The following is a 27,733-nucleotide window of genomic DNA, read 5'->3' as shown; positions in this document are numbered from 1 at the left end:
TCAATTAAAAACCACATTATATTAACAGATTAAGCTGTTGGCTGGATCTGGATAGCTTGCTAACACAACTTGGACTGTGCTACTACAAACTAAACATCGTTTTAATGTATGTTTGGATATGTCAGTATAAATACTACTTTAGTTCTGCAAAGATGTGTTGAGACTTTTTCAGTTCTAAATATGATATATATTTAAATATTAAGATATTGATTTGTTACGATGAGAATATCTTCATGTCTTTTCCTAACATACTGCTGCAGCTGTCGCTGTATTTACTGTAGTTTCACTTGTCAGCCAACTTTTTGGAAACAAGAAAAGACACCCAAAACAGCCCAGTGTGAGGACAGTGAGGTTCAGTGGGTTCACATTGGGTCCTGTTTATATGCACTGATTAGATGTTTTTTTTTTTTTTGTTTTTTTTTTTGTGAAAGCTAATGTACACATTATTGGCAGCCTGCCAACTGAGGTGTGGTCTTGTTCTTTTGGAGGGCCCAGCATTCAGAAGCCCTGGGAAAAAATAGTCCAACACAAAAAACATACCAAAGAAAGCAGACAAAATGCCTGGCTACTAAATGACTAAAGTCTTTATTAATGTCCTTTTAATAAGAGGCATTTTGATTATTTTCTGATTATCTAGTTGGAGGCTATCTGTCAATCTGGCAGTCTGTTTGTTTCTGCTGTTATCAAAGAGGCAGAGGCTCTTCAAACACTCTCCCACTGTTTTGTGGCCACTTAGAATTTATGAGTATCCCATGAAGTTAAACTGCCTGGGAGCACTTCAGCATGTATCTCTCAGATGACAACAAGCTGGCTGTGAAATTCTTCGAGCTGACCTGAACCCCCAGCCCAAGGAGTAAAGGATATGTCTGAAGACCTCACACATAGTTCCCAAGAGGCATTCATACAACGGCAAAGCACATCATGTATAATAGTGAATAGTGTTGTGATGTCATGATGACACGCAAAAGAAAACTTTTCAGAGCCTGTCAAAGTTCTCCAGAACAAATCATTCATAATAGAGGGACAAATAATTCCTCCTTACTAGGGGCCGTAACGATACATTGATATGGACTGATACTTCAGTTTAAATGACCAACAATACAATGTGTCAACGCAACACCTGAAAAAGATCTTTTTCAGATTAACTTTTGAACTTTTATTTTTGATGTTTGCAACATTTCCACACGTTGTCCAGTGACTGTTCTATGTGCTTCCACAAAGAAATGCATTCTCTTTTAAAATGTATATGCCAGATGATCATGATGCAGCAACCTAGCATTGCTGCTGGCAATGAAAAAAACAAAAACACAGACACTTTATTCTCTCCTGTCAAACTCAAGTCATGGGAAGCACAGAAAACTAAAAGACTTTCCTAACTGTTGTCATTGCTTATCTCATTGAACAAGCCAATTGAGCAAGGCACCGAAACCTCAGCTGCTCCCCACGTGCCGCAGCAAAAAATGGCTGCCCACTGCTCCGGTTGTGTGTTCACTGTGTGTGTGTGTTCACTGCTGTCTGTTTTGATTTGTGAGCTTTAATTTAAGAATGTAACTGGTTGTGTAAAATAGGTAAATAATATTGTTATATTGTTATCACAGGCCCCTGAATCTAATCAAATCATAATCATATCAGGACATGTTTGAGATTCTGTCAGGTGTCAGATTCAGGGATATTATCGTTAAAACTAGAACTAAAACCATAAAAACATTTTTTTAAAGTGAAATAAAAAGTGAAATAAAGCTGAAATAAATTAAATATATGAATATTTTATCTTAATCTTATTAGCTTTTTTCCCCCCTTCAGTTTCCCATTTGTATTTAGTTTAATACTAGCTGGACATAAATACAAACTAAAACTAAACCACATAATAAAAAAAAAGAAATTGTGAAAGTATAAAAATAGATCATTCAAAATTATTCATAGACGCTATAGTAGTTATAAATAACCCATACACCCCTAATCCTTACCTGTCTACATATCTCAGAGTGGCTTCCTGGAGGATCAGCCCATTTGGTGCATGTGTGAACGGTGGCTGTCGAATCAGTCTATAGCGTAGAGGATGGCACGACCGGCACAGAGGATTGTCTGGCTTTGAGGCAAGCAATGTGGCATCGATTTCCAAGTGCTGCTCCATGGTGAAGAACTGCACCCCATACACCTCCTCCTTCACATCAAGCTTAAGTGTCAGCGGCGTGTCACAGAACACATACTGTGGACCCAGCGAGATGTTGTTACCACTGAGGGTCAGCAGAAGGATGTCGTGGATTGCAGGCAGTCCAGTCTCCTCCGGAGAGAAGAAGGTGACCCAAACAGTAAGGGAGTCAGGCACCAGCGGATAGGCAAACTCCAGCTGCAGCATACAGCCCTGGGGTGGGCAAGATGCTGAGCCAACACTACTCGAGTCTATGCCGGCGTTGGGGCTCCAAGTGCTGACGCTCGCTTCACAGGCCTGCTCTACATCTGGTGGACCTAAAGAGGACAGCAAAGAATGAAACCAAGACTCTTTTCTTTAGCACAAGTTAATACACTGTGAGGTTATGAAAATGAGAGGGGTATACTGATGCTGCCAGGATGCGGTTGAAATCCTTAAATCCAAAGTATGAACAATAGTAATGTTGACAAAAATAAATAATGGATGTTCAATAGGCCCACCATTTTTACAGACTGTAAGCAGTGTTGGGGGTAACACATTACAAGTTACTCGAGTTACGTAATCAGATTACTTTTTACAAGTAACTAGTAAAGTAACGCATTACTTTTGAATTTGCAAGAAAATATCGGAGTTACTTTTTCAAAATGCCAGTTACTTTGTTTTCCTATTCCCGGAAGTACAGAGGCGTTGTGTATGCTGTGTGAAAAAATATGACAAAAACCTGCGATAATTAAATATGTTAAACAACACAAATGTATCTAATCCCATTCCATGTCTTTGCTGCTGGCCTTTGATGATCCAGTTCAATCATACTAATAAGCAAAAATGAATTCATATAAACAAACAATTGTGCTTCATTTTTTTTATTGCTGAAAAGTGCTGAAGCTTCTTCTCCTGTGTTCTACTGTACAGATGTGAATTTACATTTCCTTCAGCCTGAGGTTTATTCATTACACTTTCGATGGGAAAGGGGTTTTACATTTGCTAAAAATAAAAAAAGTAAAGTGAAAGTAATACAAAAGTAACATAACGCATTACTTTCCATAAAAGTAACCAAGTAAATTAATGATGCATTACTTTTAAAAGTAACTTTCCCCAACACTGACTGAAAGAAGCCCTTTGAAATTGGATCCTGCAGAAGTTAACAACTAGGGATTGGAGAACAAAACTGTAAGAATGTGAAGATTACTTATAGGTTTTTATATTCAAATGTACTTGCAGATTTTACAGCCTCCCATTTACATACAAATAATTCTTATGAAATTATTATTTTTAGTGAATCAGAAACATACAGCCTAAGCCGTGTGATTCACAAACAAATGACTCTAAATGAGTAAATTCTTACACTGAATCTTTCTATAATTCAAACCTAAGATGGACAGAACATTTAATGGTGATTAATCAGAAATGTTTTTCCATCTAAATGTCCTTTCAGACAGCACAAAACATACAGTGCGACAAGTGTTATCTGATTGACACAAAATGTTTTCTTATGAACACATACAGTGCAGTCCAATTCACAAACACATTAATCTAAACGAGTCAACCTTTCTACAGAATCCTCAGGACCTAAGGAGGACAGCAAAGGTTGAAAGCGTGTTATGTTACTTTCTCTAAAAAACACCATGAGGTTATGAAAATGAGAGAGGTATATTAATGCCACCAGGATCCTAGTGCCCTTGCCAGGGTACTGCAATGTGGATAAATCCTTAAACCTATGTATGACCAATATTAATACCCATGTTTGCCTTAGCAAGCACTGCTAATTATTTAACATAAATAAAAACAATAATAATAATCCTGAGCGATATCAATTGCAATGACTTTTGCTATTAAACCCACTTATTGGGTTCTTGGATTAATGAATGGCATTTCAAAAACAAACAAACAAACAGTTTCTAAGTGGGCCAAATTATGTTCTTCAGTAAGATGGCAGGAGGTCATGGGGAGAATTCTTTTCCTTTTTAGAATCTGTCAAGAGGTCATTGTGAGGCAGCTGAAGGGGGAGGGGCCCAGAGAGGGGATGAGCTTGACAGGGAGGCCCCACTGAAACTGCTTAAATCAGACCCACTGCAGTGGGAAATAAATGCATTTAAGCTTGCAGCTACTGTATACTAAAATATCATTATACATTTATATTACAATGATGACTTTCTGTAGAGCACTATTGATTTAATTCCATCCACCTTTGTTAGTTTGCTGAATAAAGCTGGCATATATAGCTTAAATATTTCAAAATTAATATTTCAAAAATATTTCTGAATAACCATTATTTAAAAGACCACTAAGAAGATGCACACAATACAGTTTGGACACTCACTTAAATATGTGTGATTGCATTGGCTATGAAAATACCTTATGGCACCTGAATATATGATGCTAGAATTTTTCTTAGAACTAGCCTTATTTTCCTGAACCTTTTTGGCAATGACTTTTGACCAGCTGGTGTTGAAGTGATTTTAGTGGATGTATGAAGTCAGTTCTCCTCAAGTTTAAAAGTTTCCTAGCAGAGTAATCACAGGTGTAGCTCATCACATTAACTGTGAACATGTTTCACTAAAGCCGTGCTCACACTACAGGAGTTAGGGTGATTTATTCCCAAATTTTCTCCTCCCGAGATTCAGAAAAAAAAATATATTGTTGATGACCTTGGTCAGTTCCGATGTTCGGTGTGGATTATCTGGTAATATGAAGCATTTACAGATCGAATTTTGCACCTCCCTACCTGCTCGCCCACAAACTGTCTCCACGATCATATCAAACATGCATGAGATTTAGGATTTTAAATCAGGATGATCACAATTACATCAGTACTTTTAGAATAACAATTGCTTTATGGGCCCGTTGGATATTAGCAATGGAGGAAATGTCTCACATTTGCAGTGCTGAACTTCATAACCAAACAAGGTCCTCAACAAGAAAATATAAATCGGCCTAAAACTCCTGCAGTGTGAGCCCGGCTTGAACAGAACATGTCTTGTTTTTATCACACACACAAAAAAAAATAAATACAATGCGGATAAAACATGCTATTATTCTTATATTAGAAAAACGTCCATGTTGGAATTTCTTGAAGATGCCCACTGACTGCCATATTAGCCATAATGCATACCTTTGCATCTTACATCTGCTCTGCCGTTATTTATTTCTTAGTTTTATTTTGCTTCTGGTCCCGTCTAAAATGTGTGTGTATGTACTCATAATGACTGTTTATCTTGTGAGGAGAAAAATGCATAAAACCAACAAGAAAAAAAAAAAAACATTCTAAACAAAAATGTCTCTTTAATTGTATTTACTTTGATTACATTTATACATTTTAAGTGTGGCTTAAGCATCCCTTTTTAAAGCCACTGTTGCTTTTAAAATGCTGGTTTTTGATCTGACTGGTTGCATGACGAATGGAAAAAAGGTGAGGTAAAAGCTACTTTCACATTTATTTTGGTTGACCTCAGTCAAGCTTCATTTGGAGTCTGACTATGAGTTAAATGACAAATGGAAAAAGCGCTGGGCAAAAGTTTTGTCAATGTTTATTTGGCTGAGCCAAGCATCTAGGTAACCTCCCTCGCATGTCTGACTCAGATATCACCGTTGTTCAAGGGTGGGTATTTGTTGCTCAGTTAGATGGCCAAAACAAACTGGGATGTTCTGAAACTAGATGCATTTTTGCAGTATCAAATGCCCTAATTTTTGCTAAATGTCTCCCACGTAGATCCCCCATGTACCTCAGCTGCTGATCAAGGGAATATTAGAAGAAATATTAGATGGAAAAGGACAAAGGCAGAAATAGCGCGAGCCATCAAGCAGAACTGGACTTTCCAAAATAAACCAATATGTTCTATCATAAGCCTCTCATCAAATGAACTAAACTCACATCAAACAAACCAAAAAGTTCAAAAGATTGCTGATAGTCGTACTGGAAACTCCTGCCAGTCAGCAAGACTCAATGACACAATCAAGATCTGGGCAAAGGGGGCACTGCAGACAAATGAAGCATTGAGGTAAGAGTGGGACGGAGATACAAGTCATTCCTAGCATTCCTGGTTTTGTGTCTCACATTCATTCTCATCTTCTTCATGTTTTCAATCAACTGTGGGATCTTTCTCATGAGCACAAGAAACCACAGAGTAATTTGCATGGCAAATCGAGTTGACTTTGCACAGCACTCTCGCATCCATCTATTTGTTGTGCCGGTGCTGCTCTTTTATTGAATTCCAGCAACACGATAAGCGTATCGTTTCCAAAGAGTCAACTAAGGACACTCGAATGAGAGGAAAAAAATGCTTTTTTAACCTAGATGACTGAGGACAGGGAGCATACATTGGATGAGGTGAGCACTGCAGGCAGGTGATTTTCTGAGAGCGGTAAAGGGCAGAGGTTCAAAACAGCTGCAGGCAGTCAAAGTCAGGTTTTGTATCCGATTGTAAACAGTGGAAAGATGGCCCGGGCAATGGAGTACACCAGGGAAGCCATCCAAGTGCAAAGCATAGTTAAAGCGTTGTGGCCATGGCAAGCCTGGGCATGCCTTCTCAGCTGACTGCGTGAAGCCACTGCTGGGCCAACTTGGCTTGGAGGGATACAAGCATGCACTTACGGCTCTACCCGCCACAAGTCTGACTCACCCATTTTTAAAAGCAAACCAAATGAAGTGGTTAAGTAATTAAACAGAAAAACAGCCGGCCTCTGGAATGTAGGCCTCTGAAGTTGTTTTCAACATTTCAATGTCAAGTCCAATCCACTTTTTCAAGATCTTTTGCAGTTTGAGCTAAAATAGTGGGCATATGTCATGGCCATTAGGGCCTAGTGCTTCTTCAGTGCTTAGGTAGATTATACAGATACTTTGCACTCATAAATAGAATAATCGGAATAAAAAAAATGGATGCCTTGGAATTTCGATAAGAATAGCTTGACCATGGCAGTTTGGCTTCATTCTGTGATACCAGATCAAAGGTTGAACTACAAGGGCAAGATCATTGATACTGCGCAGGAAAACATGACTCATTCCCCGTGGTAAAAAACATTCATTTATGTGCACAAAGCTCTGAGGACCAATTCTTCCATATGTCCACATTTTTAGCCTTAAAATAAACACATGAGAAAATCGAAATTTACGACAACCCCTCTGACTAATTTTTTCCACACTTTTTAGTTCTTCTCCTCATAGATTACTTTGCTGTTCCATCCAATATTGGCCTCACTTGGCAACCCGAATTGGGTGCAATGCTTTAATCATTTATCCCACTCAATAAAACTGCACATTAATGGTTTTGAACTGCACTCACCAATTGAACACAATTTCCAAGTGTCAACAGAAACAGGTCTCTTTCAGTTTGCCAAAAGTAGCCAGTTTAAATCCAGACAGGAAACCTCCTTAAAGGATTCAAGTAGGCCACTAACAAAACCACTAAATGGCCAGTAAGTCTCTTCATATGCAATGAGATTTATTTTGACCTAATGTGATAGTGAATTCAAAAGTTAAAAACGTATTATGTTATTGTTACATTCTAGAACATTTTATGGACAGTGCCGCAATAAAATTAAAAAAAGCTGACAGAGTTAAATCAATAAAGCATCGGTTCCTTTAAAATGAGATTCTACCTTTAATTTTGGACTGGTGTGTGTTTACTATACAATGTAACTCACTGATTAACTACCACAGTACAATGCATCGTTAGAGAAACTAACCAACTAGCTATGAGTGTTTACACGAAACTGTACAGTATCACAAACCTCTAACGTTTGGACCACATTGGGTCAATGATACAGGACTGCTATTAATGACAACATGCGCAGGTGGGCAAATAATAACTAATACTAAAAGATCAATTAAATACTAAAAATGTAATACATTTATTTTGTATACTACAAATACATTTATATATTTATGTGCATAATAAAAATAAAAATTCTGTGCTTAGTAGTTAAAATAGGACTGAGGTGATTTTGCTAAAGTGGAACTATTGCAAATATACTTCAGGTAAACTATCTTGCATTTAAAGACTGATATTGAACAGAGATCATACAATCCTCATTTATGTTGATATTAAAACACATTTTTTGGCATAACATTAAGAAATGTGCATTGTGCAAAGAAATACTCAAAATAAAGATTAATTAAGAGATATGTCAACATATGCTAATGTATTTGAAGTATACGTAGTATGAAATAAATGCATTTTAAATTATGGCATAGGTATTTTCTTGTTTAATTATTTACTGTTTTTACTAGGGTGCTGCTGTAACAAAAATGGCATTTAAAGATTACTTCTTCAATATTTTTTGTTCCTTGCCATTTTGTTTACAACGGGACAATGCTCCCCTGGTCAGTCTGCTTTCAAAAAGAAAATCTGATTTCAAAACACATATCAGTCAAATGAAGGCATCTATTGTGGGGTTTATGGAAAATCTTTAAAGCTAAGTATCCGGCAGCATTATTTAGTCTTACCTTCTGCTTCACGAGGACTCCAGTGGCCGGAGGGAGCGCAGGGTCTGGGAGAAGAAGAGTTCGAGGCATACTGTAGGAGCACTCCAACTTCAGTACATCTGTCACAAACTGATCCCACTTCTCTAGGAAATCAACAGACAGCCAAGGTAGCAACTTAGACACAGCAGCACCACAATAACCTCTTGATGCCTTTAAAAATGGATAAACCCGTTTCTATGATGGTGAGAGAGAAATTTGGTTTTAGATGACTCAAACCACGCCTGTGGGCGCCATGTGCAGTACTGCACTACATAAACTTGAATCTTTATTGACATGATTGACCTCGACTTGTTTAGCATCTAACCATTCATTTTTATTGGGGTACTTACATTATATAAGAATTTCTGGAATCAACTGATAAAACCTAATTTAATCATACAGTAAAAAATAAATTAACTACTGAAACAAGCCTTAAAGACACACAGACCATCACAACATCAATAAAAAAAATGTAGTTTGTACAAAAAAAAAAAAAAAAAAAAAAAAAATTAAACATTTTTTTTCTTTTAAATAAATGTTTTATGAAAGGAGCAAAGAATTCTGGCTATCCATATCAGTCAAACTAAATGTTATCCAAATATTAAATTAAAACTAAATATTAGATTTATATAAAAAAAATACTACACATATAATGCCGATAACATTTATACTGTATAACATTAAACTTGTCCTTTAGTTTGATTTAGGTTGATAGGGCTACGTTTTATTTCTATTAAGTCTATATAAGAATGTATTTGTCGGGGGATTTCTACATACAATTTAAAATTCAGATTTTTTAAGGTTCTAAAAATAAATCTTAAATAACATAAAAAAATATATATATTTAAAAATAAATTTTCTTTTTTAAACTACACCAGATTGGGCAACAGTTTTTTCCATGTTAAATCAAATGTTGTACAACATATCATGTGCTAAATATTTGTAATTTTTTGTTTTTGCAAAAATATATTTTTTCTTAATACATTTTAATTTATTGTATTTTTTCTTCAGTAACTTACAATACAAATAATGTTACTTATTGGTTTCAAAATATTAGGGATTGTTACATTTTAATATATTATTATTATTATTATTATTATTATTATTATTATTATTATTTTATTAGTTATTAATTAATATTTCACTGAATAATTTCTTTATTAATAATATGAATGAATAATTATCTAGGAACAGCCTTGCCTCCTATTTTTTTTTTTTTTTTTCACCTGTCTAAGTAATGTCCGGTGAGGGCAGGGAACCACTCTAGTGTAACAGAGTCATGGTCCTGTGCTGTTACTCGAGGAGGTAGAGGAACAGGAGCTGGTTTACTGCCAGGTCTCCAAGACTGGTAGATCAGATCCAGGTAACAGTGCATCCGGGCCACCTGGTTCAGCGTGAAGGAATCTGTACAGTCATCATCTTTATGGGAACAAAACGAACAAAGAAATCTCAGACGTTACACTCTTTTAAATGTCTTTCACAGATTTCCTGTCCAAATCAGCACAGAAAATGCTAAAAGAGTCTTCTACTCTGCAGACATTTAGAGTTGATACTGTATACTGTATGTCTCACCAGCATAGCTCATGTAGTTGTTGAAGGGGGTGTTTGTGAAATGACGTCTGCCGCAGGTGTCGTTGCCTGGCTCAGGATCTCTGCAGTACTTGTACTTGGGGGTGGGATTTGTATCTACACACAGATCCCCCGTCTCAAGAGACGGCTCAGTCTCTAAGCAGGCATCGTTACAGGACTCCACCTCTGAGATTCCCCTGAAGACATGGTACAGTCCAAGGCTGTGGCCAATCTCATGGATCATGGTGTGAGTGTGGCCAAACGTACCATAAAATAAAGGGTTTAATACAATCCCACCTCAAAAAAGACAGAGCGAGAGCATGTATTATAAACATCATCCTTTTTGGTACCCATTTAATGTCTTTTTTTTTCTGATGACACTGAAAGTTGATAAGCAATGCTTTTCAAAACTATGCTAAACCAGTAATTGTTATCTGTATTGTAGTGATGCATTTATGTATTTACCTAAATGTGTCAAAGCTTCTTTATCCCAGGGCCAAGTGCCCACACCAGCCACGTCTTCATCAGATGAGTTAGCAAAGAAGATGTTCAAGTGTGTGGATCCATCCAAATTCAAAACCTCTTTCAGCTCTTTCACGTTCATGTAAGCCCTACAGAACAAGAAAGACTTTTTAACACAGAAAATATTCAAAACAGGCTGTTTTCCAAATTATATATACTGTAAACCGGACCTTACAATAACACATAGAATCCTGTACAAAATCCTTTTCAGACCAGTTGACTGAGCTGCCACTTGTCTTTTCAGGTTTTATGTTTATTACCATCTAGCATTTACTTATCATGATTATAAAAAATGGCAATATTGATCTTTTTTGTCCGTTTACAGTGTTTGTAATGCACCAGGTTTTCGTGTCTCAGAGTTTCCTTCATCAATTTTCACTGCTCCTCCACTATTGGAAATTACGCGCCATAAAAAATATAATAAAAATAAAAATCAGTTGTGAATGTGATGCAAAAAATGTTTTTCTGTTGAGGACCCAAATGCAAACAAAAAGTGACCAGTATTGGCTGATACACCAACAAATGACTCTTGTGACCAAATCTTTAAAAGGTCACGCAACTTGTGTTTCTGAGTCACTAAAAAAATAAGTTGCTCATAAAGATGCGGTCACATTTACCACTGTTCAGCAATTTTCTTTTTTGGTGGATAAAATCCAGTCGTTTCAATTGAACTTCACACAATCTGGAATTTCGCGTGAGGATGAAAGATATGACCACACACATTTAAATTTTTATAGAATTGCTACAGTAACCAACAGAAAACTTTTTGTTTTGAAATTAACTTCTGTATGAGCTGTGGTTTATACATCTCCATACTATTGACAATATAAAATGGACCATTTTTCCCACGATAATTTACCAAAAATGTCACCAAAATGTTTGTGGTTGCGCATTTATTAGCCAGCTCTTAATGGGCATTATAACTGAAAAAATACCCAAATTGAGAGCTTGTGAGTCCGAACTGAATCAGATGGGGAAATCTATATCTATATGAATCACAGAATTTATAAATGGTACATTTATTTTACTCAGCTCTCTAAACGTCTGAGTGAATATACCCTAGTGGAAAATAAATATACTTTAATGTATTTGAAATACACTTATGCTAAGTATACTACAAATACATTTACATACATACAGTATACATTTAATAAAAATACCATGCAATTGTACTTTTAGCATGCTAAACTGGTATTTAAAATCTAATTTTGTGCTTCAGTTTTGTGAAAGTAGTGTTAATTTCCAACCAACAAAAGATATAGTGAAGTATATTTGATTGTGCTAAAGAGGAACTATTGCAAGTATACTTCAGGTACACTTTAAATATATTGCATTTAAAGACCGATATCAAGACCATACAGTCCTCAACATTATTAACAATAAAACACATTTTGGGATTGATATTGAGAAACATGCGTTGAACACAACTAGTACTACAAATAATGTATTTATATCAGTAATTCTCAAGCAATATGTCAGTACATATGTTAATAGACTCAATTTATTATGAAATAAACGCATTTTAATTATATAACTTTTACTAGGGTAATTACCAAATTTTGAGGTAATTTTTTTTTTTTTATGAAATACATCGGACACGATTGATGGGAAAGTACATACAGAAAGTACACAAAGAGTGTGTGTGAGTGTATAAATGTTTGTCAAGAGAAGCAGTGTTCTGTAATTTAACGGCTCTAGTGAGGCTGTCACACAGAGTTTGTATTTGGAAGGAAACCTGAGCCCCGCGCTGCGGCCAGCGCTAAGGTCAGAGGTCACTGGCCCTGTCTAGTTAGGAATGCATTGTGTCATTTGGATAGTTTCAAACACGGCCCCCTTAAAATGCTTATTATTTCACCTCAAACACACTGGCCATGTTATTCCCATGCAAGCCTTTCCCCTGCAGTGATAACTGTCATGCAAGTCAAACAAAGACAAGCTTCTTTGGAGTGATGAATGCTGGCTTGCTGGAGACATACATTTCCATAAGTACAACAGCATGTAACCATGCATATATTCATATTTGCGCAGACGTATAGTATTTCATATCGCCTCTCCGCTAACCTCCTCTGTCTTTACGGGAGGCCCTGCTTAATTCTCTAAAAACATTTCCCTTTTGAAAAAATACTGGAACAAAAATGAACACAAGCGGTGCTAAGTCCCTAACTCCAGTGCTTTCAGATGTAGTAAACACCCACCTCCACTATTCATTGAGAAAAAAAGACAGTCAGGTCTCATTCCTCATCATAAGAGCAACATCTGTTAGCCAGTTCACCATGAGGGCCGATCAAACACGGTATCTGTTGTCATGCTGCTAAGCCCTGGGTTAGCTGAGACATTATGAAAATGTATGTATTACTTTGTAGTTGTTCTTGATGTATTAACCTTCTAAGGAAGACGCGGGTTAAGGAGACAGGATGACCATTTCCTGGTATTTATTTTCTCGTAAGCCTTATACTGTAGCACTACGTCTTGTAAAGTCATCACTCTCTGTCATAAAAGAGAAACACTAGAAGCCTCATGGAGAGTAAGTCTAGTAAACACACTTTTGCATTTCAGTACTGGACTATATTCCCAATTATACACAATTTATTTTTAAAGCATGGTTGTTATTATACATCCCAACACCAATCAGGCACGAAGTTTGGAATTATTGAAGTTGTAATGTTTGTTCCTGTGGCTCAGTGGTAGAGCATTGCATTAGCAGTGCAAAAGGTTGTGGGTTCGATTCCCGGGAAACATGTTCTTGGTAAAAAAATTGTTAGCCTGAATGCACTGAAAGTTGCTTTGGATAAAAGTGTCTGCTAAATACATTAATTTAATTTAATTTATTGTGAAATGTTGATACAATTAAAAAAATGCTTCTTTCTTTTAATATTTTTTTTTCATATGTAATTTATACCACTACTGGCAAAGCTGAATTTTAAGCAGCCATTACTCCAGTCTTCAGTATCATGAGATCTGTCAGAAATCATTCTAATATTCTAATAACTGAAGTTTTAAAAACACAGGATTAAAAATAAAAACACAAGATTGAAGATTAAATAAGAACACTCTCATCATAGAAGTAGTGTATTCAAGCCAGTGTGTATATATATATATATATATATATATATATATATATATATATATATATATATATATATATATATATAAACAACCATGTTTCAATCAACCATGTTTTTTACTTACATATTTTTGAATAAAAACTAGGTCTGAATATATAGTTGTAATTTTATTGATCCATCTATCACTACTTTGTGTCTGAAAGTGAAAGACAGGGATGTGATAATGTTGCACAAATATGAAGAAGAAAAAAAACACATGGCAGAGGGTGTGATGTTCTCTCGGCAGAACATTGATGATTAGTTGTGGTGGTGGCGCTACAAGCCAACACAGCTGCCAATGAGACGCAGCACAGCGTGGAAACATCTTGTGTGGTACAGACCTCAAATTACCTGCTTCATTCCACAGATATTCAGAAAACAGCTCATAACAGAATAGATATTCTCACAAGGATCACAGTAAAGAAACATTCACTTTTTTGACTTATAAGCATGTATCTTACTGGTTTTTCTTGACTCAGCCTAGTGAAAATGCACCAAAGTAAACCTATATAGTGGAATACTTGAAATGACATCACAGTTTTATAATGGAAAACGAAAAGAAACTGTTAGGCAGTATCAAAAGGCGGCAGAAGTTCGCTTGTGAAACCGTGGAAGCCAGCTCAGGGGACAAATATAAGGAGAACAGATGATATAAGGTTTCCCTCCTAATAATTTCAGGAATTTCATTATTTCCTATGAAAATATTTGGCTGGCTTTTTGGCTGTACAGAAAGGGAAAAAGGGGTCAGGGAGTTTCACGGGGAGATAAATAAGTCAGCTATAGAGTAAGTGCAAAAAGAACTTGTTTTTTAAAACGTAGGCCTCTGCTTTAATAAAAGTTCCACTACTGTAGGTCAAAGCCACCTAATCTGAGTTCAATTAAGTTTAATCCACTGGCTGACTTACAAAAACACAACACGAATCAGATGTGGACGTAGGCCTACTACAAAAACAGCAGGCCAAAGTATTCATCTGTCCAGCCAAAGTATGCAGGCATCAGTGGTCATGTATTGCACAATGCTGCTCAGGATCATTTGAGGCTTTTTTTTTCTCCTGATTCTGCTGAGTAGGGAAGTGGGTGACACTGGCAGTACAATGTTTGAAGCCACATAATGAATCACTAGGCTCACATTCGGAGGGGATCGTCATTAAGAATGCCAAAAGAGTCTTCTTAAAAGAAGCCAGTCCATTCACATCTCCACATGTAGAGCACAGGCTTGTGTCATGGGAAGGCTGTCCATTAAACAAGCAAAAAAAAAAAAGGTGGGGAAAAGCGCAGACGTCACTGCTGATCAGTTCTGCCTGGCTGCACTCAGAGTGCTCCAAGTGGTGTGTTGACGCATTTATATTTAATGCCTATTAAATGCGTGATTATGGCTTCATCCATTTACACCCATGTATTATTCATCTGAATCAGTAAAGACGGCCTTACATCCAGATGTACCGAGTGTGGTTTCGCGTAGAGCTGCTCGGGGCGGGTTGGCATGGCAGTGTTCGCCAGTTGGCTGAGAGGGCTATAATTTTCTCAGCCTTTCATGGATCTTTTCATCAGCTCCAAGTACATAAGAGGAGTGATCAATCATCATATATATACAATTAGCATCATGCACAACCAGGCGTGAAGTTCACAGGCTCGTGGGATAATTTGTAGCTGACCTCTGCAGGAATAATATAATTCACAGACAGTTACCATAAAAGAGGCTAGAAGAGAGGAGAATACGTTTATGCAAGGTCTACGGAAAACAAGGGCTGTTTGATATATGAAGAAATAGAGCCGAAGTAGATAGATGCAGGAAATATTGTACTGGAAGAATACAGTACACAATCACTGTCACCGTAGTATAGTACGGATGTTCCTACTGTATGTACATCTGAGGCATAAAGTCATTATAAACATTCATTTCTGAACTGTCTGTTCCTACAGTATGTCCTCCATTACTTCCACTTTCTGTCATCTTTTATACTATTATATATTTTTTTATTATTTCATCCCCATGAAGTTTACTTATACAGTAAGTAATTTTATTGCGACAAAAATCTACATTTTACACAAATCTACACAATTCTTCATATGCACTGTTATTTGTATATAAAAATGATTCAATATAATTACTCCTTGGACTCTCTAAAGGGACATGGTCATGGTTGGGGAAAAAATAAATGAGCTTTATATTTCACTGATTTCACGTTCTTGCAAATCTTGAAACTTTGTGTTAGCTCACAAAAGTTTTAATGGAAATTATATTTCGTTGTTTTTGTGAGTGAATGTAAGCAAAGGAAAAATAATTGATATACAATTTTCCCAGAAAAATCTGAAAAACATGCTTTGATCATTTCAAACAATTGTAGTGTTATGCATTAAACACTGTAAATCTGTAAATATGGAGACAGTGGCGGTTTCAAAACTATTATCCTTAAAAAAATATTTTAAAAAATCAGCCCTTTGAGCTATTTCAAGTACATAAATACAGAGATATATTGAATATTGAAAGCTGTATCCCCAGGCCTACATTCATGCTGACTCAACATGAGCTGTGTAGCATCACATTTGATGCGGACAGCCAGACACACAAACACTGCCACTGCAACAAAGCATCAGCATTATCTGGTCCTCATAAATCTCTCCCTTTATTTCAGAAGGAAAATATGTTTGAAATACAATTAAAGCCTGGAAACTAGTTCATTGCAAGTAAGTGTGTCCAGCGCAGTTAATGCGGTGGAGTGGAAGTCCCCAATGAAAAGGGCTCTGCACACAAATGAATCAGCTGGACTCACAGTGGCATGTTAAAGGACTATTTAATTGCTGCAGTTTAAAAAAGAGGAAATCCTTCTGCCCCCCCTTCTCCCTCCACCCCCCACCCCGGGGCTTAACTCTTTATCCAAACCTACTTCTGAACATCAGGGGTTGGACTCTGTGGTTGTGTGCCTAACATTGTATGCAATGAAGAGAGAGACAGATCTGCGTCACTTTTTTAGGTTGCCACTTGTGTAAACAGGTGGTTTCTCAAGCCTCCAGAAGAATAAAAAAAGGTGCTAAGAGTGTGCTTTTCCTGTCCTAATCCTTGATAAGGTAACTGGCTATTAGCTGGCTTAGTTTACAAGCCAAGTGGCTTAAATTATGCTGCAGAGTGACGTCTTAAACAGCGCTAATAGAGAAACTCTTATTATTAGAGTTGGATCTCCTCTTCAAGAAAGCCATGGAAAAAAGCAGAAGAGCAAAGCAGGAGCAACATACCTTTGACTATTCTGAGACAAACAAGTATGCACTCGAGATATGCTTTTAGGAAAGCAATGCATTTCTTTTCTCTCTGCAGTGTTGTGACCTTTAAATCCTCAGAGATCAGTGAAAGCACTGCACCTAAGCTAAATACTGCAATTCAGTTGAATTTATTCCTGAAATTGATGTCAATTCAGGTAGAGACGACTATGTTTATATCAGATCTGCATAATGTCTGAACCAAACCCGATTAGAGAAGCGATGATGTCACTCTCTTTTTGACTCTGAGAGCTCGCCTGAAGTGCTTGAAAATGAGCCAGATGTACGGGTCTTGATTCATGCAATTATACAGACTTGACTCATTTTTATACTGTCTCGCTCTAGCATCGTTTCTCTCACCAGCTCTGCAGTCTTGGGGTGACCCAAAAGCATCATTTAAATGCATAAGCTTAAAGTGCATATAGAAAGTGTGATGTCTTGGTCAGTGGCCCCTAGTGAAAAATAAATATAATAAACTGTATTTGAAATACATTTAGTTCTTGTTAAATATGCTACATTATACTTTAAATATGTTAAATATGCTACATTATACTTTACAGTTCCACGCTCCTAAATATGATACTAAACAAAGAAAACTCTGATTAGTTGTTTTACATGTCTGAAAGACATCCTCTTGGGTGGTTTTTAGCCAATTAAAGGAGTCTGAAGTTCTGCCAATGTGAGACTAAGTTAGAACTAACACTGCTTTATAATAGCATCCTGTCTCTGAGCTATTTGCTTTAAGACAAAGGCAAGTCAATTATTATTAGCTTAAACCCAATTCAATATTTGATATGCATTACCAAAAGAATACAGATATGAAAAACAGGTTAATAAAACCCAGATGTTATGCTGAAAGTTGCAGATCTTAAAGTCGACTGCAACATCTGCATGAGTCTTAGGCAAAAACAAATTCACCACAGCATTTGATTTCATTGTTCTGTTCTTGCACAACTCTTTGTTCAAGCATTCTTGTACAATCAAAAAGGAATGTCAAATCACTTCGTTATGCAGCCTTCGGCAAAGCTCTCCAGACATACCATAATCAAATCAAAACAAGCAACAAGCTGGAGTGCTCTCCGCTTGACCACACGCTCTAGTCTCATCTCACACACGAACACACACAAACGTCAATAGGACAAACTGCAATTATGGCAACTAAAAAACAAATACAGTGAACTAAGGGTCTGTAACCACAGACGGACAGGAAGCAGTATGATTGTGCAATTTTGCAAGCAGTACCACAATTTCAATGAGGTTACAAACCTGGAACCAATATTTTAATTTATAGAACCTCTCAAAGGTAAGTGATGCCTTTTATATATAATTTGTTCAGATTTACAGATACTGAATATGCAATCATTCAGTTTCTGGTTCCTGAGAATAAAACTTTCATCTTGGACCTTAACATGTCTCTCTCTCTCTCTTTTTTTTTTTTATCTGGCACAGATGCCTATAGTTGTCCTTAAATACCCTTGTTAGTTCTGATCAAATAAACTAAAGTGCATTTATCGATAATCAGCGGTTTTGTTTTCAAGAATCTGCTGCAGACATACAGTGGGTTTCATAAGTCCACCTGTGAAGATGCTTTATGTAATACAGTTTTTAATTCCAAACACAGAAACAGCAATTTAAGTGATACGTTGTATTGGAAAAGTTAACATGAACTTTAAAACCATTTGAATGGACACTTGTTAGGATCCCACAGGATTCAAGGTTATTGTGAAAAAAAAAAAGTTAATTGCAACTTTCACTTCACAATTTTTCCGCAATTATGATGTAAACTAGGACTTATGACTAGATCACAGTTAATTTCAATGTTAACATTACTTGAAAAAAATCTTAGAAAGATTAAGTCTAGTTATAAAAAAGATTAAATCTAGTTAAGTTTGCTCAATACATTCAAGTTTACTCAGAAGCAAATGTATGAAAACTTGTAAGTAACTAGATGTTTCTTGAGGCAATAAGTTTGCATGATTTTTTTCAAGTAAAGCTGTAATTCTGAGTTCATATCTTGCAACTCTGACATTTTTTGTGTTAATTAAGTTTACATCTTGTAATTCTGTTCTTTTTTCTGACATGGAATAAAAAGAAAAAAGCAATTGTGACTTTTATCTTATAATTGTCTTGTATTCTTCTGAATTCTGAGTTTATATCTCAGATCTCTGAGAATTGCTAGAAAAAAACTCAGAATTGTGAGATGAAAAGTTTTATTTTATTTTATTTTTTTTATCATCCCGTGGCAGAAACAAGCCGCATTGACCTGCATAAGATCAAACTGCATGATTATGTTCTCCAGTATTGAGTCATATGATCAATATGAAACCTTTAGTCCTAACAGATGAAGACAATGAATCCAAAGTAAATAAAAACAGTTTATTAAAGAAAGCAACAGAAGGTAATCCAAAATGTACGCCAAGCTACAAAACAATACCATTGCAGAGTGTGTACGGCTACAGGAACTGTTGCTGAGAAAAGCAGATCCCACCATCCAGAGAACAAATACAGAGCTTTACCCCTAGTATCCAGTGCCCCCACAACCTCAACATATTTCTGGAAGGTTCTTTTTCCTAAGCAGGACTCCCAGAAGAGTCTCTAATGCTGTAAGTAATTTAGTTGGAGATTCTGCTCTAAGCTGTGACTGGCTCCTCTGTTTGTCCAGGGGGACATAGTTTCCATTCCTAGTTACTCTCTATCAAATCTCTTTTATAAGCTTACAAAAAAGGAGAACTATGTCTAGAATCTCCTCAGTCTTCACATCTGGTCACCACGAGAGTAATTCATTTCACCCACAGAGTAAAACGTGATTGGTTGCCGAGCTCTGATTTGGTGCCAAAATGGACTCCAGGGACACATGAAACACATAAGAACAGGCCTGAAACTCACTAGTACACACACACACACACACACACACACACACACACCAAACCATACGGCCGAGACGCATCCTTCACCGTGTTTTACTGTCCCTCAAACTGCACCCATCCCTGTATACATTAATTCATGCTCCAGAACTCTGACTCCGGTTCAGCAGTTAAGATGTTTTAGGACATCAAGTCATAACACATTAATGGAACAGAATTAAAATCGCTGAAAGGTTCACACATAGGAATGAAAATGATAGTGCCCTAGAGTTTGTCTGATACTTCCAAAATCTTTAAACAGCTATGAAGAAGAAGAAGAAAAATCTTGTACATGGGTCAATAAGAAATAAGAGTGTCCAAGATAAAGAAAGGGTTATCTTAAAATCAAGTTGTATGATTCATGTTGAATTCATATGGTTTTAACTTTCATAACATTCACACCAAAAGTTCTAATTTAATGATTGTAAAAATGTCATTTGTCTGACTATTATTTTGAATGTCCGGCTTTACAGGGTAAAGCTGTATTGGACATAGTCTGTTATTTGCATGTTAAATGAATAACTGAACTAATGAATCTGTTTTCATCATTCTGTGTGTCACTGAATAGGTTTGAAATAGCAGTAGAGAATTACCTGTGGGGTGATGCAGGATTAAAGCAGGTCTTGGTGACATCAGTGATGTTGGGGTTGCAGCAGTCCCCATGATCGTAATAGAAATTGTCCCAGTTGCACTCTGGGTCACAAACCCCGTTCCCCTGCTTGTATTCAGGGCAGCGTGCGCTCTGCCTCTTACAGTATCCGGCGTCAAAGCCAGTGAGAGTGTGGTTACATTCTGGATCGCACTCTTCATCGCCCACTTTGCTGATATCACAGTTGGCCAGTATTAGGCGGTTACGTAAGGATGAGTTGTATACGTTGTGAACGGTGCGCTCCCAGGAAATGTTGTAGACGCGGAAAGCATTGTTCAAGTGCTGGTGCTGAAGGTTGATCTGGTGGTCTGTAATCGTCGGCCACCGTCCTTCATCGTCGTAAACGTTTATCACTCTGTAGCGCACCGTCTTGGGTTTGCGGAAGCTCCAGAGCTGGTAGTAGTTTGTAATCACCTCCACATTGTCACACACAGTCTGTCCACAAGGTGGAGGTTTCAGTGCAGCATCGCTGAGGACAGCTGCCAGGCTCCGGTCGGAGACCTCCAGCCGGGGGAAACTGCCATCTTTGACCGTCAGCCACCGTCTAGGCATGTTCTCGAAGTTCTCATGGATGACCAGCTGAGAGAGGTCACCGAACTGACCCAAACTGTGACCCATGTATCTGATGATCTCACGTTGGCTCAGAGCCCGATTCCACAAGCTCAAGTGTTCCATCGTTCCCCTGTAGTTGTGGTTTAATGCATTGCCACCGATCATGAGCACCTTGCACTTCTTGGTAAGGGGGCTAAAAATCTCACCGGATTGATCTCGACTGACAGCAACCTGCGCCCCGTTTACATACAGCTTCATAAAGAGACCGTTGTAGGTGACGGCCACGTGCAGCCATTGATTTGGAGGGTAGGGTGCATTAGAGGTGATTGTGGTGAGCTTGTGGGCTCGGTCTGTCTTGAGAGAGAAGAAGACACGAGGGTCACGGTTGGCTTGGTCGCTGACTGCTTTGATGCCAAGTAACCATCCTCTATCGCTGGATGCGTAGAAGCATTTATCATAGAGACCTGTGGGAAGATGACAGGTATTAGATACAAGAAGAAGCAGAGAATTGTGGTCCAAACAACCCACAGTTTAAGTGAAAATGAAAAAAAAAAATGTAGATGAATTTTAGGAGTTTACAGTAACTGATGTTACAGTTGCTTTAATGACAGATGTTTTCAGGCTCTGTGAACTCCACACGTAAAATATTATGTTCATGTTCTCAAGGATCATCCAAAAAGATCCAACTGAAACAAGAACATCTGACAAAACTTCATTTCATTTATTTAAATTTATTTGTTTGCCATTCAAAAGTTTGTGGGAAGACTTTTTTAAATGTTTTTTTTAAAGAAGTCTCTTATTATCACCAAGTTAGCATTTTTATACATTAAACACAGTAATACTGTGAAATATTATTACAACCGCTTAATATTTTTCTGAAAATGTTATACTGTCATGTTATACTTTATATGTATATTTCTAATATCCCTAAATATTAAACCTTTCTGTTCAGTAAATTTGATTTTGAATCGCAGTTTTTTATTTTGTTTTTTAGACGTACGTATATCTTTATCAGGTTTTCTGGTCAATAAATGCTAGAAACAAATAACACATATTGATTTATCCAGAAGTATAATGAAAGGTGCACAGTAGTAGTTCAGCAAACTGACTGACGCAACAACACTGACGTAAGTTACCGCAGCCTGATGCGGAGAGTGACGAAAAACTGTATGTGTTTGTCCAGAAAAATGGGAAACACAACGTGGTTCCCATGATCAAATCATTGCAACAGTCCAGTCCAAGGACTACAGGCCTACGAAAAAGCATCTGCAAGTAATCAGGCCCAGACAGTGTGGTCTTGTATCAACAGAGCAAAGGTTACTTGAATGTTCAGTCTATTTTCTTGAAATGTGCCTCAGCAGTAGGGATGTTTGAAATCAAAAATGGTCCTTTTTCGGCACAGTCCGTATTATGATAGGGGCTCTAAAACCCTTTCTTCCTGTTTCGTTTGGAAACCATGCGCTGAGCTACAGAAGGAAACGTAGTCTAACATTTAATGGGTACACGTCCTTCATAATCGAGTGCGTAAATGTGGATTTCATAGGAAACGCTGTATTTCAATACAACAGAAATCAGATATAGGGCATATTCAACAGATACAGGGCAAAAAATTTAAGTATTACATTTTATTTAAATTAAATCAAACAAGTCCTACAAATCCACACGAGCAGTGCTGCTTAATCCAGCCAGTTGCTGAGCAATGAAACCTGAAGTCGAAGACAGACAGTGAGGAACTGTGACCCTCATTCTGTCTTCTGCCTGAGGAAGTCTTTCGTCTCCCACAGCGAAGAGAAGTGTGTTTGTTAGAGGTAATTGGTGAAACTCAGTTAGGGCGAATATGTAGTTAAGTCTTACCGGGGTAGCAGGGGAAAATATTACTATACTAGATTACTATGAATTTACACATGCCTCTGCAAAAAAAGGAAACGCATTTAACCTGAACTGCTTCAATCCATTTACTGAAGCTGAATGCATGAGGATCTTTTGACCACTAGGACTGACCACTTTAAAGAGATCATTCATTCGGGAGCGCCTTACTAAAGAGCAGACAGGAGCATGTACTTCCCTCTCACTTCTAGGCTGCCAGCAGAACCACTGCCAGCATCTATAAAAATAAATTGTGCCATAAAACTGAGGAAATTACAATCTGTGAAATCCTGGAATGAGACCACTAAGTGGGAAATAACAAACAGGTACATTTCATGCCAGCACCGAACTTTAGACATGCAAGGGGCTCAATGTAGGGAAATGGATGGGGTTCAATGAATGATGGATGCCCTAAAAAAATGCTAATTTTATACTGATCATAACTGAGATTTCATTAAAACAATTAGTGCATAATGAATACCCTACACAGCTTTAACTGAGATAATGCATTAAATACTAATGTATGATCAACAGCGTGGGGAAAAAGTCTTGCACACAAATGCAAATGCCGCTTGCTTTGCAAATTAACTTACTTTATGAAATCAATCCAGTCATTAAATTAAGTACATGCTGAAGTTAAAATTTAATTTTGGAAATTAATGCAGCTGGCTCCTCATGCCGAATATGGTTTTCCTTCTAATCCTTTCCAATATTTCAAAAAAGCATCCATTTTGAGTTCATTCAAACTCAGTATCCAGCACCATGGACAGTGCACTACAAAGTGTGCATTACGAAATGAAAGACAAGTGCAGCAGCAGTTTGGATAAATGTATATACACCTGTAGTGTGTATATTTGTATTAAACATCTGTAAGGATATAGTGAAATTTCTTAGTTGATAAGTTGTTGAATTATTCTGTGTTAGATATGTGGTCAATATATCCTTTTAATGTGCAAACATTTTTTATATTTCCACTCACATAATATTATTAAGACTGAATGTTATTTATCAGTACAATAGCTAACACTTTAATAAGGTCCCATTTGTTAACATTATTATTGCTAATTTTATTTTATGGTCCTTAGCTTTCTTGAACCAACAAGGGACAGTTGTATTTTTATAAATAAGGATGAATATATATATATATATATATATATATATATATATATATATATATATATATATATATCGACTACTGTTATTATTATTATTTTTTTTTTAATTTATATTTAATTTTTATTTATTGCTATATTTTTATTGCTAACTATATATAAATAAATTACATATTCATAAACCTCTCATAAAGTATATTTAACAACCAAACATAAATCCTGCTTAGCAACATGATAATTGAATATTTAAATTTGTATGGCAATAATTATAAACCTCTAAGTGGTGCTATTGACAGTTTTATGAGGTGCTTATTAATTTATTGTAATGTGCCATAAAATATCCCATCCCACTGTGTAATACACAGAGACCTCAATGACAACAATGAAAAGCAAAATGTACGTATTAACATTTAAAATCAGACTGCATACAACTTCAGACAAACAGTTGCTGCCTTACGTCAGCAGACATACTGTAAAACTAGTAAAAATGTCATCTGTCTGAGTGCGCGCTCTTGGGTCTGAGGATCTGACTGAATGAAAGCAGGAGTCCGTTCCATGATGTTTTGTGGCAAGGACTGTAATATCTTTAAAAGAACAAGCAATAACGAAACCACTTGAAGAAAGGATAGACAAGGCACTAATTTTATAGCTTCCTCCATCTGGACTGACACTTAAAGCATTCCCTTCTCATAATCCTATACCTGAAGAAACTTGATTCCAAAACAGCACATATTTGTGGGTTAAAACCCAACAGCAGATATACAAGGGCCACAACTAGGACAGACCGCAAACATTTAATGCTTTGTTTAAAACAAAATTTGTTAAACAACACTATTAGATGCGTAGTTGGAGAAGCTATATAAACTCTGCCAGCGCCCCCTCGTTGCTTCTTAATGTTACTGTGACTAAGGAGATCATTTTGAGGACAGAGGAGTGGACTAATTTTAGATGACTCACTGACTAGATGTATTCAATCAATCCATTATCATGCAGCTCTCTGGAGATATAAAGCTTATTTAAAGACGACGTACCCAACTGTATATAATATCATTAATTTGCAATGTCCTGAGTCTACAATTTGCAATTTAAATCATGCATCTTGAAATCTATCACTGAATTGCATGTGCATGACTCACTAATTATTTTGTGTGTGTGTGTGTGTGTGTGTGTGTGTGTGTTTAATTCACTTGTATATAAAGTGAACATTTTACATTGAATCAATGTAAGACATTTTGTCTATAATATCCGAGAAAGAACTAATCATGTGGTTCGTTTTTAGATTTCTAATACTATCCATGTTAGAAAAACTAGGAGGGAGTTTGGTAACTGTGGCTATCAAAACTATCCCTTTACATATTGGCAATTTTCAAAAACTACACGTGGGTTCGCATTTTATTTAGCCTTTTAGTAACCCCCAAGCATTTAAAGAGATAATTAAAACGATTTGATTTGTATATCATTACAGTACATTTTCGTTTATGTTCGCACAAAACTGCGTGCTATAGAGGTTCACGGGGTGCACGCAGGATTCATAAACCGACTCCACGGGTATTACGCTCTCTGTTGGCTGGAAAGGGGATGGGGGAAGAAATCACATAGATTTGTTTGAAGAAAAAAAAAAAGATAATACAACCGAGCAACTAACACGCCCACCTATGCTACTCCATCCCCATAAGAATAATGCGTAATATGCGTAAGTAGAGATTTTTCAATAATTCAATATTCGATTGTAAACTACAAACGCTTGTGGTGCGTGCATAATTTCAAAGCACGTTTTACATATAAATATAATTATAAACAGGCATACATAAAGAAAAATAAGCACCCGCTGTAATGTTGAGTTTGGTATGTATGGTGTATATGTAGTAGGCTATTCAGTGCGGAGCAGAGCACGTAAGGAACACTGTAGTCTATGCATCAAAGGGATGACGTATTTGTTTAAGCGATTTCTGACACAGACACTTAATCATACAGCATCATACAGAAAAATCCACAGATTACGCCGCTATTGTTTTCTTCTCTCTCTCTCTCTCTCTCTCTCTCTCTCTCTCTCTCTAGCACACACTTTAATGCAGTTTTAAAGACAAAAAAGTTAAATAATAATAAATAAACAAATCAAAATCTTTAAACGCCATGACTTCAGCAGCACACCAACAAATACGATATTTGGGTTGCTTTACTCCACATCACCTCCACAAACCGTTCAAAGATGAATAACTAGAAAGGCGGTTTAAATCGACAACGTTAAAACTACAAGATGCTACCAAAAGTTACATGTGCCAACCGCATGCAAAACCCAAGAGAGTTTTTATTAAGCTAGAAAACAACATGAGCAAAGACGCATCCTGAAAGATCGGTTATTTGTTAACTATTCTCGGTGCATGCTCGCGTTGGCTCATAAATAGTGAAAGTGATATAAAGAAGTGCTAGTGGCAAGTGTTTATGCAACTATTCGCACACTGGAGGTGATTCATGAAGCGCGGGCATGCTGCAGTTAGCCTACACTATGAAAGATTTCTGCAGTGAATATAATGCAAGTCATAATTAAGCAAAGCAAACCTCCGATAACAGCTGGAGAGCGCTGCCCACCCTCAGGTTTTATCCACATTTCCAGGGTGAAATTACCCCTTGGCACCTCTGCATTGGGTTTCAGACGCAGTTGGTCTCCTCGACCGGTAAAGTAAACAGCCCTCCGCCGACCTGGGCTGCTTTCCCCCGCCTGTGACAGGCGAGGGGAGCGCCGATCTATCCCGAGGAGTGAGCGTTTGCCCCGAGGCAGGCGTGTGGCACAAGGTCCTGGGAAGGTACTTCTGGCTTCCCTGATGCGTACCAAGTCTCTTTTAGACCTTGCAATTCGCCGTGGAGTCCCACACTCTGATCCCAAGCACACGATAAAAAGCAAAAGGCATAGGAGCCAAGTGCAAATGGGCAAAAGTTTCATTTTCAAGTGGAGAGAAGAGATTTTTGTCAATGGATAGGGGATTTGATGATTTCAAAATACTAAATAGGCTAGCGCTCGTCTTTGGAGATCTGTCCCGGTCTTTTGCTTTTACAAAAGCCTGTCAAGACGCGTATTCAACACCAACCAAGACGGCAATGCTGTCTTATTTTTTCCTTTATAATGTTAAGCCACGACCCCCTTTCCTTGCCCCTTTCAAAGACACTTCAACGCAGATTGAGGGGGGGAAAGGAATATGTTAATTCACCCAAGTGCTCCACCTTCCCAATTGAATGGATCCCATTAAACTGCAGGGATGACTGAGTAATCAATCAGCGTGGAGAGGTCAAAATCATTTCCCTTTCACTTTTTCTTCATCCGCATTTCAAATAAACTTGGCAAAAACGCGTTGCTCAAACATATCGCATGCACAACTCTATAGGCGTACATGGACGAGCGTTTGAAGGGGGTTAGTGACGAGAACGGCGTGTATTTATATTCTTGCGAGGGATTCGCGTATACACTAAAGTTGAATAACACCTCACATCCCCTGGCTCAATCGACCAGTCCGACTGGAAAGAAAAAGAAAGGATTTGTCAAATGCTACATGTTTCGGGCAACTCTCGTTCGTTACGTCACATTGTTTATATC

At 37.2% G+C, this 27,733-nt stretch overlaps 1 protein-coding gene across 2 annotated transcripts in view; it reads right to left on the bottom strand.

Annotated features, from left to right (window-relative positions):
- The window catches only part of pappab (pregnancy-associated plasma protein A, pappalysin 1b), a 67,201-nt gene extending 39,915 nt beyond the window's left edge, over positions 1 to 27,286 (bottom strand). Inside the window, exons 1-7 of one of the 2 annotated variants that reach the window (XM_026212283.1) lie at positions 26,704 to 27,286; positions 20,559 to 21,630; positions 10,647 to 10,792; positions 10,185 to 10,478; positions 9,839 to 10,031; positions 8,595 to 8,716; positions 1,968 to 2,469 (exon numbers count right to left, since the gene is read on the bottom strand). In XM_026212283.1, coding sequence (XP_026068068.1) covers positions 1,968 to 2,469; positions 8,595 to 8,716; positions 9,839 to 10,031; positions 10,185 to 10,478; positions 10,647 to 10,792; positions 20,559 to 21,630; positions 26,704 to 27,085 — 2,711 coding nt within the window. In that variant the 5' untranslated portion in view covers positions 27,086 to 27,286. The remainder of the gene's footprint in view (positions 1 to 1,967; positions 2,470 to 8,594; positions 8,717 to 9,838; positions 10,032 to 10,184; positions 10,479 to 10,646; positions 10,793 to 20,558; positions 21,631 to 26,703) is intronic. The other variant, XM_026212284.1, reaches the window with a different exon arrangement.
- Between the last annotated feature and the right edge of the window lie 447 nt (positions 27,287 to 27,733).

The sequence above is a fragment of the Carassius auratus genome, chromosome 30 (assembly GCF_003368295.1).
Source record: "Carassius auratus strain Wakin chromosome 30, ASM336829v1, whole genome shotgun sequence".
Taxonomy (NCBI): Eukaryota; Metazoa; Chordata; class Actinopteri; order Cypriniformes; family Cyprinidae; genus Carassius; species Carassius auratus.
The sequence above is the reverse complement of the archived record's forward strand: the minus strand, read 5'-3'. Positions and strand labels throughout refer to the sequence as shown.